The 19,835-nt window shown below is 43.9% G+C and overlaps 1 protein-coding gene and 1 long non-coding RNA gene across 2 annotated transcripts; one reads left to right on the top strand and one right to left on the bottom strand.

Moving 5' to 3' along the window:
* Positions 1 to 7,571: 7,571 nt before the first annotated feature.
* Positions 7,572 to 8,312, bottom strand: LOC146204695 (uncharacterized). Its single transcript, XR_014702875.1, has 2 exons — positions 8,057 to 8,312; positions 7,572 to 7,789 (listed from the first exon to the last, which is right to left on the bottom strand). It is a non-coding gene; the product is annotated as an uncharacterized LOC146204695 (long non-coding RNA).
* Positions 8,313 to 8,886: 574 nt separating this feature from the next.
* On the top strand, positions 8,887 to 11,479 carry Dhps (Deoxyhypusine synthase). The gene is made up of 3 exons (XM_084589406.1): positions 8,887 to 9,620; positions 9,764 to 9,928; positions 10,075 to 11,479. Exons 1-3 carry the CDS (start codon positions 9,420 to 9,422, stop codon positions 10,813 to 10,815), a joined length of 1,107 nt encoding a protein of 368 aa, XP_084445532.1. The 5' UTR covers positions 8,887 to 9,419; the 3' UTR covers positions 10,816 to 11,479.
* The last annotated feature ends 8,356 nt before the right edge of the window (positions 11,480 to 19,835 follow it).

The raw sequence follows: 19,835 nt of genomic DNA, 5'->3' as shown, positions 1-19,835 counted from the left end.
GCTACTGCCTGCCCGAAAGATAGGATGGTACTGTTATTTGTGGCATTATTAGCCTTAATTCTAATATTTGTCTATCTTCTCTAATCTTTAACAGGCGTTGCAACTTGCAATAATGTTAAGCACCTTGTATTTCTCAGAGACAAAATGTTCATTATCTGTTGTCTCATTCGTTATATGCACTAAATTGTATTGGTCCCAAATTTGCTTTGTCATTTGAGCTTTGTAGTAACTTGAGCTTCATTTGTAGCCTGGGTGACTGGTGGCCGATATTGATTTTTTTGTAAAACAGCTTTATGCTAACAAGACCTAGATGGGCAAGACGCGGTGCATAGTTTTTGAAGAAATAAAAAAAAAAAACAATTTCTTCCAAAAGTGATGTGCTGGTTTGAATTTGTCATTTGCTTTGTCATTTGAGACCTCTAGTAACTTGAGCTGCTCTTGTAGCCTGGGTGACTGGCGGCTGACATTGAATTTTTTGTAACAGCTGTATGCTAACAAAACTTGTAGATGGACAAGGTAATGCATAGCTTTTGGAAGAAATAAAAGAAATTATTTCTTCAAAAGTGATGTGATGTGCTAGGCTTCACTCAGTTTAATGTTTAGTATGGATGATGACTGGTGCGTAGCACAAATGAAATGCACTTAAACTTTTTTTGTTAAGGTGTGACAGGTCTGCTTTGTAAATGACTTGACTTGAGTGTCCCTTTACTGCCATTCCAGGAAAAGCAAAACCCATCTTGAAGATGACTGGCTGTCAGCTTGGGAAGCCTAACAACTCGAAGACGTCATGGTGCGTTGTTCTACAGCCTTTTCCAAATTGCTTTTTTAGAACCTCTTTAGCTGCAATTAGCTGTATTCACATGTTGCAGACTACATATACAGTGATTGCGCAAGTATGCAGCTATAATTGGATACAGTTCCAGAAAAAATGAAACCCCACACAGGAACTTCTCTAACGGTGTTGTGAAGTCTGTGATTCCATTGGTTAAAGAGGTTCCTTGCTGCTTGCTGCTGTGTTCTGAAGTTATATCTGATTATAGTATAGCTGCACTCTTGCACTGGCACCATATGTTGCCTGCAACATGTGGGTATAAAGCTGACTGCAACCACAGAGGCACCAAAAAAGCAAAGCACAAAGGGCAGTAGAAATGGCCTAAAACATGACCTCAGCTTAGCTTGCCAATACATCTTTAAGATGGAAGAGAGCTGAGCTATAGTCCATTTCAGGCTGACTACTCTCAGCTACCAGCTACATCGTTGACTTGGAGATCACTTGATGGGTTTGATAAACTGCTAACTAGACGTCAAGATGGGTTTGCGCTTCCTGGGTTTGTATGATTGTTGCGCAATGTGGATTTGAATGGTTGAGACGGGAGTGTGCAATGAGATGAGTTAACTGTTGTCTTGGTTTTTTTTTATTTCCATGCATAAAACCCTTTCCTATTATTTTCAGCTCCAACTCCAATCTAGGCGGTGGCCACGCACTCAGTGGGTGCCTGTTTTGTGGTGTTTATTCAATGCACTCTGTCAGTATTTGAGCCTATGCATTTCAGTCAAGTCCTCCCTCTGTTCTTGGCACCATCTAGTTGCCATTTCTGTTCATGGCATTTTGAGACTGTGAATCCAGCAGCAACTGTGAAAACTGATGATGTCTTCGACTGAAGCACACTGCCTCTGCACTAGTTCACAGGAAGTGACAAGAAACGAGACACGAATAGAAAGCCCCTAGGTGCTTCGGCCGAACCAATGGTCGAACTTGCGAACCACTCGCAGAGTGCAATTGCTTTTTATGCCGTCTGTTCATTGTGCCCTCTGAGATCCACGAGAATATTGGAGGCCATGTTTACTGGCGATCGACGAGAGCAGTGCAGTTTTACTATTACTTACAAGCTCTTCAGTAATGCAAACTCTATAAAGGTACAGGCAAATCTCATTACTATGAGCATCACTTTACGAATTTTTTAAATTTAAAAATTTTCAAAAAATCCCCAACAGATTTCCAATATTTTCAATGTAAAAATATTTCAGAATAACGTACATAATTTATTTTTTCTTCTATAATCTAGAAGCAATAGTATTACGGGGTGAAAAAGTATTTTTTTTTTGGGTGTCAGGGATTATCTTATTGTGAAATTTGTGCGATACCCGACAATTGATTGCAGCCGGCAATTATTACAAGAAGATGGGAAAGCAGTTTTCACTGCAAGACAAGAATCGACGCAGGGAAAATACAAGTTGGCCTCTGCATACAGCTAGCATTGCCCCATCATCTGTCGTGACCATTTTGAAAGGCCAAGACAAGATTTTCAAACTTCAATGAGCACTGAAAATGAGGCCATATCGATATTTTATTGCACGTGGACAAAGTACACACTTTCATTGCCTGGTTCAATCATGTACTCGATGAGGTATTGTGCAAAGTGGAAGGTGTAGTGTGCTGGCATGTGTGCCGCACGCGGCAGAAGAGAACAACTTACTTCTTCAAATAAATCAGGTTTGAAGTTAGTGCAACATTTTAATTTGAGATTCCGCTTGTCTGCACACGTGCCTACTACCACGGTACATCATTTTCATACTTAGGTTTTACCACTGGCTTATAACCACTGGTTTTTCATTACACCAATATTTCAAAATAACGAATGATTTATTGTGGTCCTGCGAGATTCATTATATCGAGATTTGACTCTGCAGGTTTTATTAGTAGCATGGAATGCACTTCTGCAGGAACTGTGAACAATGTTGTAAGCACTCACGAAATTTTGCCACTATGGCAGTGCAGGTTTATGCTTACTGTATTGATGCATGCATTGTAGGGGTGCAGCCTAGCAACTGCCAAATTTATCTGGTCACGAACATTTATCTGGATGTTATCTAAGCTCCTCACACCATAGAATCATATACCATACCTCTCGGCCATCTGCTGAACGCAGTGGGCCGTCAGCTTGTGGGCGTGTGAGTGCAGTGCAGATAAATCCACTGTAGGGACCATCGTATTCAATGTTCTGTTAAAATGTTACCACTTGAATTGGTTGTTCTCCTCTCTTAGGTGGTTCGTCTCGCCTGTCTTTGTAGAAGCCTATTTTTGGGAGTTACAGAAGTAATACTGCAGCATTGTTAACATCGTCTGTGCGTGCCGTCTGCTAGCACATGCTGCATGATAGGGGTGCCATGCTCCATGATGGTGCTGTTATGATGGTTGCCATAGCACAGTGCAGCGAATTTGTGTCGTGCTCATCCAAGTGAAACATACGACTCTACACAAGTGGAGGTGACCCAAATGTCATTTTTCAGCAGGAAATTTCACTTCGCACTTTGGCATTTATTTATTTCTGGTGTTTGGTGAGATTGACATCTTTGACATTGCGTGGCACTCTACACCTTGCTGAAAGCAAAAAGTGGGCCACTTATCTATTTGGCATAGCTGTTCAAAGTTTTAAGGAGCCCTGAAACAATAATATCGGCAATGTTCTAATGCAAGAAACTCGTAAAGGTGTTCTTTTAGATATTTGAGTCAAATTTCAAAGCTCTGTGTGAAGCCTATAATTTACAAATAATTTTTAAAAAGCGCTTCTAGTGGCTGCTCGTAACCAATTAGGGCGACACATCCCCGCATGCCTTCCGCATTACATCAACTGGGCTTTCTGGGTGCGCCCATTCATTGGACACTCCCAAATGATGTAAGTGGGACGGGGCATGGTAAGGCGCTATCCCAAATTGTTTTACTTTTTCTACTTTTTCTTGCTTGCCGGCGTGCACCGAGATATCGGCGACCGAAGATGACACTACTATTGTTCCCTGATGGAGCACCTATTGCTCATGAGCATTTTCTAGTTTTAGTAAATAGCTTTTCACAGGCCCTTTAAGACACACAAGACAAGTATAAAGCTGTCATGGGGAAGACTAGTGTATCAATCCATGCTTTGTAATATAAAATAATCCATGCACATCGTCTTTGAGAGCATGCGTAATATTGAAAAATAGCACAATTACTTGCTGATCATAGTAATACTGGGGTTGTAACGGGAGAGCACTTATGCAAAAATAAAACATTCTAAGATAATATTCATGTGCAGGTTCAGGTGAAAGCAGGATGTCTGGATCCTGTGACGGTACTTACCGAACAAAGGCCATGTTAATTACCTTGTCTATGTATGTGGTTGAATTAATTATTGGTTCACAGGAAGGGAAAGGAGAAGTATCTATATATGTGGTTGGCAGTTTTGCTTTTTATGTAAACTCCTCTGTATGATACATGGCTTCCAGATCTTACATTCTTCCTTTTTCCAGATACCATTTTGAAATCCCACACTCCCTGTCGTTGCTCATTTAGCCTCAACTTATGTAAAGTGGAAGAGTGAGAATCATCATCATCATCATCAGCCTGATTATACCCACTGCAGGGCGAAGGCCTCTCCCATATTTCTCCACTTAACCCGGTTCTGTGCTAGCTGCATCCACTTGACCCCTGCGAACTTCTTAATCTCACCCGCCCACCTAACTTTCTGCCGCCCCCTGCTACGCTTTCCTTCCCTTGGAATCCAGTTTGTTACCCTCAGCGACCATCGGTTATCCTCTCTTCGCACTACATGTCCTGCCCATGTCCATTTCTTCTTCTTAATCTCTACTAGAATGTCGGTAACTTGAGTTATTTCTCCGACCCACTCTGCACGCTATCTCTTAATGTTACCCCTACCATTTTTCGTTCCATAGCCTTCTGGGTTGTCCTCAACTTAAGTAGAACTCTCTTGGTTAGCCTCCACGTTTCAGCCCCATAGGTGAGTACAGGCAAGATGCAACTGTTGTATACTTTCCTCTTGAGCGATACCGGTAAGCTGCTAGTCATTATCTGCGAGTGCTTGCCAAATGCGCTCCATCCCAATTGTATTCTTCTTGTTATTTCCTTTTCGTGGTCTGGATCTGCGGTTACTACCTGTCCTAAGTAGACATATTCGCCTACTACTTCCAGTTGTTCGCTGCCTAATGTAAACTGCTGTTCCTTCCCGAGGCTGTTGAACATTACCTTAGTCTTCTGCATATTAATTTTCAAGCCTACCTTTCTACTTTTCCTGTCTAGGTCATCAATCATTATTTGCAGTTCATCCCCCGAGTTGCTTAGCAAGGCAATGTCATCAGCAAATCGCAGATTACTGAGGTATTCTCCATCTACCCTTATCCCTAACTGCTCCCATTCCAAGTGAGAATAGTAAATAGTAAAACCTGACACACAAAACAGCTTGCAAGTGCACTGGAATGAATTTGACATCCCGCTTACTCATTGTTAAACAAGTGTGGTTTGTTATTTAGCACTTAACAGGTTGCAACAGCAAGTGTGGCTGGGTAAAAATGCTCTTCAGTGAAGAGGACAAAACATCAGGACTCTGGCACAGAAGGAAAAAGGAGCTAGAATAGTACTTGTGCCAGATGATTGATTTGTGGCTTTAACCTTCTATTTAGCAGTGTAAAAATTGAGCATTAGAAGGGTGACAAATGATAACGCTGGTGGTCCAGTGAGTGCTTATTTCACATAGCACTGTCATGCACTGGGCACTCAAAATAAACTTTAAGATAATTGAGAACTAGCTGCAGTACTAAAAGGTATCGCCTGTAATAGTGTGCTGTGAAACTCGTTAAAAGCTGATGCTTATGTGTTGGCGTTCTTGTGTAGCTCATGGGTCTCGTCCTATCAGTCCTGCTTGACGGCTGTTTCGTGGTTCACAGCCTGTAGTGCAGCTGCAAATATTCACAACTAATTCCGAAATGTGTGGGAAAGCATGTACTGATTTCCAAGGTATATGCTAGGTTCGAATCAATTTTGCATGGGCCGACCTGCATGCACTATCGCTTCACTGAGGTCAGTATTCTGCCATACGATGGCAGCTGACGGCGATGTGTGAATATGTCTGCTAAATAATTAGTTCATTTTATTGATATCCTTAATTCTTACAGTGCAATGTTTACTTCATTTTTACTTCAGTATACATGCATAATGAAATAACATAGAACTAAAGGTGGAGTAATACAGATGAAAATCATAAGAAGGACATTCGAGATACGAGGTATAAAAAATGGGCTCATCCTATAGGTATGTTATTAACACTGGCATATATGCACAGATAAACTTAAGATTTCACTATTTTTGTCACTTAATATTCCACTTATTCGAAGAAATGCTAATTCTGGATACGACGCGTATACAGTATGCATCATTCATTGTGATGTCCACCGCATCCGAGAGGCAATAGAAATGAGCATCTTGCAAGCGGGCGTTGTCACCGGGAATTCCAACTTTTCTGATAACAATAATAATAAAAATGTAACTGACGGCGGCTCGCCGATTCTCGTCTCTGATATGGTTGGTTGGTTGGTGGGGTTTAACGTCCCAAAGCAACTCAGGCTATGAGAGACGCCGTAGTGGAGGACTCCGGAAATTTCGACCACCTGGGGTTCTTTAACGTGCACTGACATCGCACATATCTGACATCTGATATGTCGGCGACAAAACTACCGACGGCGTGCTTCGCAGCTTCAAGTGCGGTAAGCAGCAATGCGGAAAGTGAACAGCCGAGTTTGCTGAGACATGTGGCGCCACCTGGCGGCCAACGGGAGCTAATACTGAGGCGGCGCAGAAGCTGACGCCGTATATGTTGCGGCCGCTGTGTTCCTTCTGCGTTCGCGTTTTGTTATCCCAGTGAGTGTGATTTACACATTTAGTGACTTCAGTGGTCTCGTGCGACGCTTCGACTACTACGGATGTGAACAAGAATAAAAATAAGCGCAAGGGCGGTGAGAAAGACTGCCACAATCACGAAGGAAACCGAAGCGTACCGCTTGATGGGAGAACCTGGGGAGAGTGATGAGAGAAGGAGATATTGGCTGCGAGAGAGTAATGTAACTGAAATTCGTTTTGTTATGGGGCCATTGGCGTACAGACGCCAAGAAGCTAAAATAAGACGATTGCCCGTGAGCGGAGGAAACGGTATAAACTTCTGACTCGGGAAGTCGCACGCTGGTTGGCGCACACTACTCAGTACGCGCTCCGCGCTGTAAAATTTGGCGTGTACTGGTATATGCTGTGCAAGATCGAGTGGCATACGTCCAGAAAAGCAACAAAGCCGCGCAGCCGCAGCATCGTATTCCAGCCGCATTTCAACAGAGGCGAAATAAAAAAAAAATATTCGTGGATCTGTGAACCGGATTTCTAATGCGGTGTCTATTCGGAACCACAAACACAAAATATCTTCAAAACTTCCAATTACAGTTTTCAATAAGCATATTTATCTGTAAATTAGTTCTTAAGGTGCTGAAAAAGTCGTAGTGGCGGAGTGCAGAGGCCCGTGATACTGTGTACGCTGAGAATGGGAATTCGTTCTATCGTTCCGCGCCAAATATTTCTTTCACCGACTGCTCAAGCAACTGAACAGTCTCATGTCCCAGACGATAGACTATTTCATCGTTAGTAGCTACAGTAAAAAAATTCTAACTCTTAACGACCTCCTTTACGAAAGCTTTGCCGTTGAATGCCAGATTACCCGCCGGCTTTCCCCAAGATTGAGGTACGGAGGTACAAAATGCATGCCAGTTGTTAAGAGCTTTATTTTTCCAACAGTGTAGGAGGTCCCCTACTCCCCGCCCCCGGCACGCACAGTTTTCGTTGATGACGCACGCTACAACCGCACAGTGCTTGCAATCGCCACGACATCCGTAGCGGGTACTGCACCATGCCTCCTGTAACCTCCGCGGCACTTTCGAAAGGTGCACCACGAAGAAAAGTGTTCGTCATGGTATTAAACTGTAAAGCAAAACCGCGAGGAAATTATTATGCTGCTGTAATCAAACAGCAAGAACAAAAAAAAAAAAAGAAGAAACGGCGATCAATCTCTTCTCAGGTTCTCTCTGCACTTTCAATGTTTGGGTATGAGGTGTGAACGCAATAGGTAAATGAAAAGCTACGTTTACAACATTTTTCATTCATTTAATTATTTCTTCATTCATCATCACATATCCGACTGATTCCTTGAGAGAATAAATTTGGTTAAAAAAAATTCCGTCTACTCACGCGAAATTCAAAGCTGTGCGCGCGGGTGTTCCGTCGCGAGCGGCGCGCACTTCGCGGTGACGTCGACACCGTTCACGTTTTAAACATGAGCATTTTCGAACAGGTGGTGTCCTTTCGTCAGTATTGGTTTTCGGAAGTAGCTCTGAAGACATTCGATTGCCTTAAAACCGCAGGAAATGAGAGCCGAGATGCTTCCAGCCGTACAACGCGAACGCAACCCGACTATAACCCGACCGCGCCGGCCTACTCAGATTACTCGGCGCCGCCGTTGGCGGCGCTGAACGCTGCGCTCCACTAGCGCCGCCTGGCCACTGCAGGTTGCCTATAGAGCGGCTCGTAAGACGCGGTCTTGGCGAAAGAAGCCGATCGTCATAAACTGCACCCTTATACACGCACATCGAGATGATATTCTTAGCAGCACGAGCTTAAAATGCGCTGAATGAATTTTGCTGTACTGGTAATGCGAGCCGACGCATTTGTACGTTGATATATGGCAAACGCGATGTAGTACATACGAGGATGATAAGCTAGCTGCGCAGATGTTCCGTGCCTGAGAAAGCTTAGGAGGGGATATTTGATACCAGAAGTGAAATCGAACTGCTAACATTGGCGAAAATGGATACAATATTGTCACAGTCTTCCGGCGTTCCATATGTCGTGCATATGATCAAATTCCCCGGCCGATCGCTACCCCACTTGGGAGATTTATGAAACGATATGCCACTGTGTGACTGTGTTAGCACTAACTGCGGAATGCCGCTGAATTTGTTCCCCGTTTTTTTTTTCTTCTTTTATCTTTTTTTTTTCTCGCGGCTTTACGAGAGCTGCACTAATTATGGATTTCCATCAAGCTAGAGAGAGGCGTCTGCAACTTCGGCCCTCCCTCACTGCCGTTACTGTCGTCGTCTCCGTGGCTTGTTACGGATTGGTAAATTCGCGGTCACAAAGTGATCAAGTGGTGTTATCGAAGCGCTGTCGCTACGGTATCTTCTAGAGCACTATAGTATCGCTATCACCCTCTTTTAGATCTAGAACACCGCAATCTGGAAGAGGCGATGACCGCTGCAGTACTACTGTACTACCCTCGCATTAAGTCCCTCTCTCGCTCCCTTCCCCAAGCCAAATCCTAAGTGGGTGTTATGTATGGCTCTGGCTCCCTCATGAAGCATTGTGTGCTCGCAACATGTGCTATCTTCCCTGTGCGTGGCTGATTTTGAGTGCCTCAAAATCGGCATATTCAGGTGATCACACAAGGAATGAACTACAGCCTCGCCATATGTGGTTGATTAGAAGTCGAGCCTTTCTTTCGACGAGTCTTTGAGCGCAGGCTGTTGAATTTTCAAGTTCACTATCTGTTTTGAACATGACTTCTCAAGGCGAACCGGCGATTGCTGTGGAATCTGTATTAAGGAGGTCTGGAGAATTGCCGGTTAAAGAGAAAATTGAAGTAAAAGGTTATGACTTCAACGATGGCATCGACTACGCTCGTATCCTGGAAAGTTACAAGTGTTCGGGCTTTCAGGCGACTCATTTTGACCGAGCTGTCAACGAGGTAAACCGAATGGTGAGATGGTTTTCCTTTGACGTTTCGCACAAATTAACTGCATAAAACTTGAGTTGCGAATATATTTGCTTGTGCCTTTGAAGAGGCAGAGCCGTCGACGATTTGGTTTTAATTGGACGAATTTTCGCATTTGCTTCTTGTAGTTGGAGTGCAGAGCTGTGCCCCTTGGAAAGGATCAGCTGGATGACCACGAAGCAGACGAATTCATTCGTAGGAAGTACGGCTGCACGATTTTTCTGGGCTACACCTCCAACATGGCGTCTGCTGGGGTCAGAGAAGTTATCAGGTTTCTTGTGGAACACAAAATGGTAAGATGTCGTATGGTGCTTCGCACTGTCATTGTTTCACGCAGTTGTGACTACACATTTTCGAGCGTTCTGCTCGTGCTGTAAACGTTTTTCATTACATATATATATATTCAGTGGAAATAATTTGGTGCGTGCTTCATTTTCAGGTTGATTGCATTGTGACCACTGCAGGCGGTGTTGAAGAGGATCTTATAAAGTGCTTAGCACCCACCTATGTTGGCGACTTCACTCTGAAAGGGAGTTCCCTTCGTGACCTGGGCATCAATCGCATTGGGAACTTACTGGCTCCAAATGACAATTACTGCCTTTTTGAGAACTGGGTGATACCTATTTTCAATGCAATGCTTGAAGAGCAGCTAACTCAAGGGACCATCTGGTCGCCATCCAAAATGATAGAAAGGTTTGGGAATGAAATCAATGACAAGAGCTCCATTTATTACTGGGCAGCGAAGAACAAGATCCCAGTGTTCTGTCCTGCGTTAACGGATGGTTCCCTTGGCGACATGATCTACTTTCATTCGTACCGAAACCCAGGTTTGATTGTAGATATAGCTCAAGACATTCGTCGCATCAATTCAATAGCTGTGAAAGCAGTGCGGTCAGGTATGGTGATAGTAGGTGGTGGGCTAGTAAAGCACCACATCTGCAACTCAAACATGATGCGTAATGGTGCAGATTTTGCTGTGTATATGAATACAGCTGCAGAGTTCGATGGCAGTGATTCAGGTGCAACCCCTGATGAAGCAGTGTCCTGGGGCAAAATCCGTAAAGATGCCCGCCCAGTCAAAATTTATGCTGATGCTACACTAGTATTTCCTCTTCTAGTAGCAAAAACATTTGCCACATGGCATTTCCGACACAAGCAGCAGGCAAATGGTAATCAGTGAAGCTTCGTTTTAAAGCAGAGCAGGTTTGCACTGCAGGGGAGTTGTCTTTGTAGTCAGTGTTAACTAGTGCTTTTAGCATATAGCTAGTATGAGAAAGATGCCTGAATAATAACTTCCTCCATTTTTACTGTTCTTTGAGTGTAGGTACACTTTCAGAGTATATGCAGCAGTAGCTATTTTGTCAGCATTGTGTTTAATGTTTTCTTTGCTTTTATGCTTTTCATGCAGAATATAGTGTACTCTGCTTATAAGCAGGCAAGGCAAGATATTAGTAAGTGCCTGCATAGCTCATTAGGGTCCACTTTCAATATATATGTTATATTTTGCATCTGTAGCAAGCTTTAGGTGACGTATGAAAGGGCTCATTTTATTTTTTGTTCAAAGCTGAAATGCTCGGGCTGTTTGCTTTCAACATGTATGCAATATCTCGCATTTGTAGTGTTTTTTTTAGACGATGTATAGAAGTTCTTATTTTAATTTTTGTTTAAAATGGTGGTGTATGGAAGTGATTTTATTTTTTGTTTAATACTTTGAAATGCACTGGATGTTGTGTGGTTTTTACACTGTCCTTCAGATTGAGGCTGCTACACTGTTCAGTGTATTTCAGGAATCTGTGCATATTTAATGAGTGAATTTTAAGCTCTGATTTTTTTTTTTTTTTTTTTTTTTTTTCAAAAATAAAAACACAAGGACTTGCATTATGCACTTCAGTAGAGACTGGTCCCATATTTCTAATATCTCAGATGAGGCTGTGTGCACAGGTTGAACAGTATTCATATAACAATATCATGTTATAAGCTTTTCAGCCTTACAGGGGGATTCAGTGCTTCTCAGATTATGGTTCTTTATTTGTGTGACATACATGGTGTGATGTTTTTCTTAGCATGGTAGATTTTGCACATTCACTTTAATAATATGCCAGCCTTCGTTTTTAAGGTGCTCATGCGCTTCGTCTTGTCACTTTTCAATCGGTGGCAATGAACACAGTTGGAAATCTAGTAAATACCCATTTTGAATAGAGGTCTTTGCAATATGGTCATTTTTCCACTACTTTTACATTTCTCGTTTATTGCTTCACAATGTAGAATAACATGTTTATGCTTGTGCAGAAAGATGTTTGCTTGTTTTGTGGGGTTTAACGTCCCAAAGCAACTCAGGCTATGAGAGACGCCGTAGTGGAGGACTCCAGAAATTTCGACCACCTGGGGTTCTTTAACGTGCACTGACATCGCACAGCACACGAGCGCCTTGCTTTTCGCCTCCACCGAAAAGCGGCCGCCGAGGCAGGGATTCGATCCCGTTTCCTTGGGCACAGTAATCGAGCGCTGTAACTACCGCTCCACCCCAGCGGGGCTTGTGCAGAAAGATGCTCATTCATGTATGAATGAACACAAGTAAACTTGTTTGCCTCATGTTTTCTAAGCAGCAAGAAATGGTTATCAAGCGGTTCTAGCAATGCTTGTCTTAAAAAAAAAAAAAAGCCGATTTACCATGGTTAGGCCAAATGCGAATTAGGTGCTCTAGCACTTGTGTTTTCTATTGTGGTTTTGGTTTTGTGCCTCAGATACGAATTAGCATACAGTTGCAATCTGCTGCATTATATGAAAGACCATCTGACAGCTATAAAGCCCCGCTTTAATCAAGCTGTACGAACGTGCCTGCATGCTCCAGGGGTCTCGTGTCTGACTCTGGCCCGAAAATCCGTCAGTTCGATTCCTGTTCAAGCGTGTTTTTGAAGTTAGCAGTTTCTGCTAATTTAGCCATAACATGAGGTCTCGTAATGTTGCATGAACTGCCGACCAGTCACTACCCGGCCATGTCATGCCAGCTACCGTGTGCTAATTAATGGTGGTGGCAGTAGTGACGGCAGTGAGGACGACGACTGAGTCACATTATTGGTGTTGAAACCCGCCAATTTCACGACTAGGAGCAGCGTGTCAGACATGGGATCCAGGGGTACCGGTGTATTCGATTCCCATCTCAAAATTGGGGGGCACCTAAGCTACACCTTTAATGATGATAGTAAAGCTGGCCTAAAAATGCTTGCGTTGAAGCAGAGATAACTGATAGAGAACCGATTGTTAGTGTGCATTTCCTAGTTCCAGTAAATAGCTTTTCGCGGTCTCTTCAATGGTTCTCATTTGCTGGCTCTCTTTGCGGATCCTTGTTTATGTCTATTCACTTTACGAGTTTTGCTACTCACCATACCAGTAATCGTTTTATTTGTGCCTCCATTATTCCACACAAACTCATTAGAATACAGCCATAAGATACTACATTATGTGCAAGTTTGTGTCTGTTCACTTTACAAGTTTTGCTACTCGCCATACCAGTAATCTTTTTATTTGTGCCTCCATTATTCCACACAATTTCGTTAGAATACAGCCATAAGATACATTATGTGCAAGACTACCCAACATAGATATAAATCCCTGCTTTAACCAAGCTGCGCGCCTGGTTACCCAAGCATGCTTGTGTGATGTAGGGCTAGTATGTGTGACTCAGGATCCAGGGCTCCTGAAAGGCTGGATTCCAATCTCTCCCTCCCACCTCAAAGCCAAAGCACGAGTTGACAGCACCTGCCAACTCTGCCACGTCATGTGGTCTCGTGACATCAGAAAACCCGACGACCAGTCAGTGTACGGCCGTGTCACCTGCCAGAGCCTTGCCCTTTATTTTTTTTCTCGCAATGTAAACAGCGGATTTTCTGGAGAATGGGGCCTTTAACACTGCTGCATTAAAAGTGCTGCTCACATTGGCAGCTACCGACAATGGCTTCAAACAGACGGACAGGCATTGACAAAATCTGTGAATAGGGGCCCTGGTGTAGCATGCTAAAATCTTGCATTATTTTATCTTTTTGCGTGTATGTCCTTACACGCAGCACTCGGTGTATACTTATATCACATCTTGTAGGATTCAGGGAATGAGCATAAAACTAACATGCTATGCCTTGTGAATATTTCGTGTCATCCTCCAACAGTAAAAATAAAAGGTGCAATTTTGCTTGCATTGTATGAGGACTTCTTAAGTGAGACAACCATACCAGGAACAAAATGTCCCAAAAAGTCTTGTTCAACCTAACCTGAGGGAGCATCTTGTGTTTCTTAGATATCTTGCAGAGGTGCAGAATGTTGTGGAACACTACTATACACCTCTAAAAATACTCAAATGTGAATGTTCATTTAGTGAAAATGTCCAGGTTGTACGAGGGGATGGTGACAAGACTTGAGCTTTACTGCAAAAAATAACAGCACAGGAATTAAAACTGGTTTGTTGTTCAATATATTCTCAAAGGTGAATGTGCTTTGAAAATCAGGCCCTTCAGGAAGGACAGTTGCAAGTTGTGCATCAAGCCATCCATTTGCAGCTGCTATGATCATGGGCAAAAAAATGTGTACCTTACACGTGTCATGAGATCTGGAAGCAAGTGATAGCTACTGAAAGCTGAATTGGATGATTAAGGTGGATGTTGCACTATTTGAAATTTGCTATTGACCACTTGCTGAACGACTATGGAAGCTTTGTGAGCTGGGACACTCGTGTAAAAGCAGCACTGCCATCAGCGACTTTCCCTAACATTCCTTGACCAGCTCCTGCTTGGCTTTGTACAGCAGTGAAGAATAATGGGCTGCTATACACATGGTGCCCACGTCTAAATGATCCAGAAACACGTCTCTGTTTCTTTTCTGTTCCCAAGTACAGGTGTCATCACCTGGCGGGCAACTCTTCTTTTTTTTTTTTTTAGATTTCTTCAGTCAGGGTGACTGCATTTTTGTCTCAGAATCGTGCCTTGTCTCATCCAGTGTGAGAAGCTTGCTCAAATTTAGGAGAAATCAATGACTGATGCAGAGGAAATGCATTAGCATTCTTCTCTATCTTCTTTTTCTTTATTCTATCACTCTGCATTCGATAGCACATACTGTACCACTATCACTGCTGGTAATATAATTGAGCCACTATCATTACTATAACTCAATAACTATTGCCTGTCTCTGAACTGTTGTAGCTGGTGTTCCTGCTGGTATTTCATTTCAGACATGGTAGTTGCGTGAGAAAACATATACACAAGATAGTACGGCATGAGTGTTCGTCCTGTACCTTGTCTGTGGTTTTTCTCAACTGTCATGTCTGAAGTATTGCACCAACTAGCTAGGTGCATTTCATTATTTCATTTCAGAATTTCATTATCAGTCTGAGGGTCTCACACAAATGACGCCGTTGCTGGCGCCAGTTTTTGCCTTCATGGCATTCTTAATGCTTTGGCCTTCAATCTCTTTTTGCCTGCCTTGAAATGCCAGAAGGGCCTAAGAAGTTGCCACGCAATCATGATTCCTGTCAGTATAAATTAAGGCGATTGGGGACATGCTCTGCAGAAACCACCATTATGTCTAGCACATTTGTTAGTATATAACCCATAGTACCATGAAAATGTTTGCCAATAGCCTTCTGTTTTTCAGAACTATTGTATAAACTGTGTCCACATTTTCTCAAGAAGTCACATTCACAGGCATCCCATGGTGTTATCTTCAGTGTTAAAATGGGCTGTATGGGATTGAGTCAGCAATTATTTCTTTGGTGCATCTGAAGTGGCACCTTTCACTGTAGTTGCTGATAGAGCATTAAAATGTTTTGCAAATATGAATTTAATTTTGTAGAGAAGAAATTTGTTGCAGCTGGGTGCCCTTTCAACGTGATGCCCATAGCAGTGGCACACTACTTCAGTTCACTACCAACAAAAATTGGAAAAACCTGGGTTAGTTATACGAAATTTAGCCCAGAATATTAAGATGATAGGTTTGCTTATGAAAATACCTAAACTTGTTTTGGCTTATTGGATCAGTGTGATGCTCAACACTTATCGGAATTCCCTCGAATATGGCCAACTAGCACATTGCCACATTTGAACTGGGAAAGATATTCGTCTACTAATGCCTGCCTCAAAGCCCCTTCCTAAAATGTTTCTCGAAGTAATTCAACAGTCAGCTATTGTTTCCACCAAAAGGCAATAATTGAACTCTTTGCACTTATTTTTCTTCATGTCAGCCATTACAGAACTGGCATATGGCAGCAGAGTCTCGAGAAAAGCAACCTGAGGGTCAAAGTACATGTGCCTGATAAAGCCAGAGTTGCTTTGGGACATTAAAAACCCACATACCATACCATGATAACAAAAGTACTGATGCCCCTTCCAATTTCGCAAAATAATTTTGGGTTTCCTCTTGTATATGAGTACGACCTGGGGTAGGTAATTATATTGGTTATATATGATATACATTAGGTAGGCATTTACACTTTACCTTAAGGGTATGACATGATAGTGGCCAATGGTCCTCTCTAAGTCATAAGATACCACTTTACTTGAAAAGTCACATGACATACATATAAACCCCACTTGTTCCCAAAGCCTTCCTTGCATGGCCTAATTGCTAGCGTGTTTGGCTGTCATACCAAATGTCGTGGGTTTGAATCCCACCTAAAACCTGAGCTTTTCCTTTAAGCAAAATCAATACTTTATGAAGTTCAATATTTGAGACGTGTGACGATCTTTAATTTGTATTACGTCTTGTTTTAATCACTTTCATTCCACACTTGACATTGCATTCCACATGTGATGTCACGTTTTATTTGAGCATTGTGTTTTAAATCCCCGCGGTGATGTGGCTGTGATGTAAAACCCTGGTGACCAGTGGGGAATTTTGTGACACAACACTCGATGTCAACAGGACAACGCCGGGTTTTCCACAGTTCAGGAGCCTTGAAGGAATTTCTTTAAAAGCCCCACCACAGTGGGTCAATGGGTATTATATGGAGCCAGGAGACCTGGATTCGATCTCTGCCATGGCAGCTGTATTTTTATGGAAGTGAAATGCGAGGCGCCCATGTACTGTGCGATGTCAGCTCAAATAAGAACCCGCTGATTGAAAGTATCTGCATCCCTCATAGCTCAAGTCAATTCAGATGTTAAACCCCATATAAACGTAAAAATATGTTATTTCTGAAAAAAAAATAAAAAATAAATTCTATTACAAATAATTTTCTAGAAATATCGGAGATTGTAATTAAATTGCGTTACCAATTACTTCTCACAAAAAGAAAAGGCATGTAGTAAAATTAATTATGAAATGCAGTGGAATTAACTCTTAATTTTTGTTATGCATATCAAAACTTATTAGATGGCTAAGCTGTAAAAAGCCGTCTTCACGGCAGTGTTCCCACTGCTGCGGCTGCTCTTATTTTCATCCCATACCCTCCTGGGCGGACTTTTAGAGCAAAATACCTACTTCATGACCAGGCTGCAAAACTCGTTTGGTGCGAGGCCTGGCCTTGAAGTGACCGTGTTAGCCTAGCAATAGCAACAGCGAAATGAAAAAAAGAAAAAGAGTGGAATGGATTTGAACCAAGAAGGTTATATATAGAGCTTTATATGACCTCCTTGAGTTGAGCCCAGTATTTCTCGTGAAAAGCGACTACAGAACCTCCTAAATATCGCCACAGCTATCAGTCCGCATTTTACTGCCACTCTCTCGTGCTGTGCATTGCATATCGTCTTCATCAACTTCCACCTGTGTGCAGTGGATACAAACACATTGCTTTAGCATTGCCCTCTTAGGGTGCGTTAAAGGTGAAGACAGTTTGGCTAATGGATTTGGCCCACCTCCAAAATTTGGTCGGAAAGTCCTTGAATGTAGATGGACAGTCGAGATTTGGATGCTTTCTCATGATACTATGTTGGTTGGTGGAGGCTGGTCATCTGTCATATTCCTGAAGCTGGCCTGCAGCAGTGTTGGCAAGTCACTGGTAGTGGTCATGTAGTAGCTCTAGAGCAATGCATGGTTCAAGAGGGCATTTCGGCAGGCTATTTGGTTGATGGTTTAGCTCCTGTGTTGTTCGGTGCCTATGTTGTGGCGTCCTTGTTTTTGTGCAGTTTTTGTTACTATCCTTCAATGTATGGTCATCTTTAAGGCTTGCCGATGCTGCCTCATCCTCACAAATTTGCAATTAAGGGGTGCTGGTAGAAAAGAAGAGGGACTGCCTCGAAAGGAAGATGTGAAAACATGCAAACCTCTCACGAGGCAAGGGTAGCCGATATATTGTTACGGGGATGCACTTAATGTAACAGCACTGCGATGGGCTGAACTCGGCGCTGAGACTTCAGTAGCCGTGCAGTGTCCACTCTGTGTGCGTCGTCCTCTTTCTCAACGCTTTGTCGTCGTCGTCTTCGTCAGTGAGCACATCACTTTGGTACCGCGTTTCCAGGTAACACTACCTCCCTCGGCAAAAGGCAACGTCCCGGTGCGTATTACGCGTGCGATGTGGAGGGGGAGTAATATGGCTTTAGGCGGGCGACATGTACGATTTCGGAAGTGGGTGTAGCAGTCGGTGACTTTGGGTGGAGCGGTGAAATCTCATAGGTAACGTCGGTCACTGGGCGTAGTACACGGTAAAGACCTGTGTAGTGGGGCAGAAGTTTTTGACACAACCCCACACGACGGCACGGAAGCCAGAGCAACACCAGAGATCCGGGAGGGTAGTGCACATCGCGGTGGTGAGCGTCGTAGCGGCGTTTTTGAGTTTCTTGAGACATGGTGAGATTCTGACGAGCAATCTGGCGAGCAGCGTCGGCTCGGGCGATGGTATCGCGGGCATAGGTTGTGACGGGGCTAGCGGCGGAGAGCAAAGTGTCGAAGGGCAGTAAGGGGTCTCTTCCAAAGAGAAGATAGAATGGAGAGTACCCAGCAGTGTCATGACGCGAAGAGTTATATGCAAAGGTGACAAATGGCAGACTAATATCCCAGTCGCGATGACTGTCGGATACGTACATTGCGAGCATGTCGGTGAGTGTGCGGTTAAGACGCTCCGTAAGGCCGTTCGTCTGAGGGTGATACGCAGTGGTGAACTTGTGCCGAACGGAGCAAGAACGAAGTATTTCCTCAACAACTCGGGAAAGGAAACAGCGGTCACGGTCGGTAAGGAGTTGACGGGGAGCACCATGGTGTAGTATGACGTCGTACAAAAGGAAGTCAGCAACGTCTGTGGCGCAACTGGTTGGAATGGCGCGACTGATCACGTACCGCGTGGCATAATCGGTGGCCACAGCGATCCATTTGTTTCCCGACAAGGACTCGGGGAAGGGCCCTAGGAGGTCAAGGCCAACACGAGAAAATGGCTCAGTCGGGATAGCAATCGGCTGCAGGTGTCCAGGTGGTAGCACAGGGGGTTTCTTCCGGCGTTGACAGAGGTCGCAAGCGGCTACATAACGTTGGACAGAGCGGTAGAGTCCAGGCCAGAAGAAACGCCGGCGCACGCGGTCGTATGTGCGTGAGAGGCCAAGATGACCAGCTGTAGGAGCGTCGTGCATTTGTTCGAGAACGGCGGAGCGTAGGTGTTGGGGAACGACCAGCAAGTGCTCAGCACCATCAGGTCGCATGTTGCGGCGATATAGCGTATTCCCATGAAGGAAGAACAGGGCGAGGGAAGAGTCACGGCTGTGTGTGCGGAGGCGGTCGATAAGAGAACTGACGGTTGGGTCCAACCGCTGTTCGTCGGCTATGTGGGAAAAGTCCGATATAGAGAAGACCCAGGGGTCCGACTCATGGTCAGTAGATGAAGGGGGATCGACGGGATAACGGGACAGACAGTCTGCATCCTGGTGAAGCCGACCGGATTTGTATACAACGGAAAAGGTATACTCCTGCAAGCGCAGTGCCCAGTGGCCGAGGCGGCCAGCAGGATCCTTCAGGGAAGAGAGCCAACATAAGGCGTGGTGATCGGTAATTACAGTGAAGGGTCGGCCAAACAAATAGGGTCTGAATTTTCCAACGGCCCAAACGAGAGCCAGGCACTCCCGTTCCGTAATAGAATAGTTCTGTTCTGCTGATGACAGGAGACGACTGGCGTAGGCAATAACGCAATGTTGGCCGCGTTGTCGCTGTGCAAGAATGGCACCAATCCCGTGGCCACTGGCGTCGGTGCGAAGTTCCGTCGGGGCAGACGGGTTGAAATGGGCCAACACAGGA

Source organism: Amblyomma maculatum, chromosome 1, assembly GCF_055883805.1.
Source record: "Amblyomma maculatum isolate TAMU_Amacu chromosome 1, ASM5588380v1, whole genome shotgun sequence".
Lineage (NCBI taxonomy): Eukaryota > Metazoa > Arthropoda > Arachnida > Ixodida > Ixodidae > Amblyomma > Amblyomma maculatum.
This window is presented reverse-complemented; position numbering and strand designations above follow the sequence as displayed.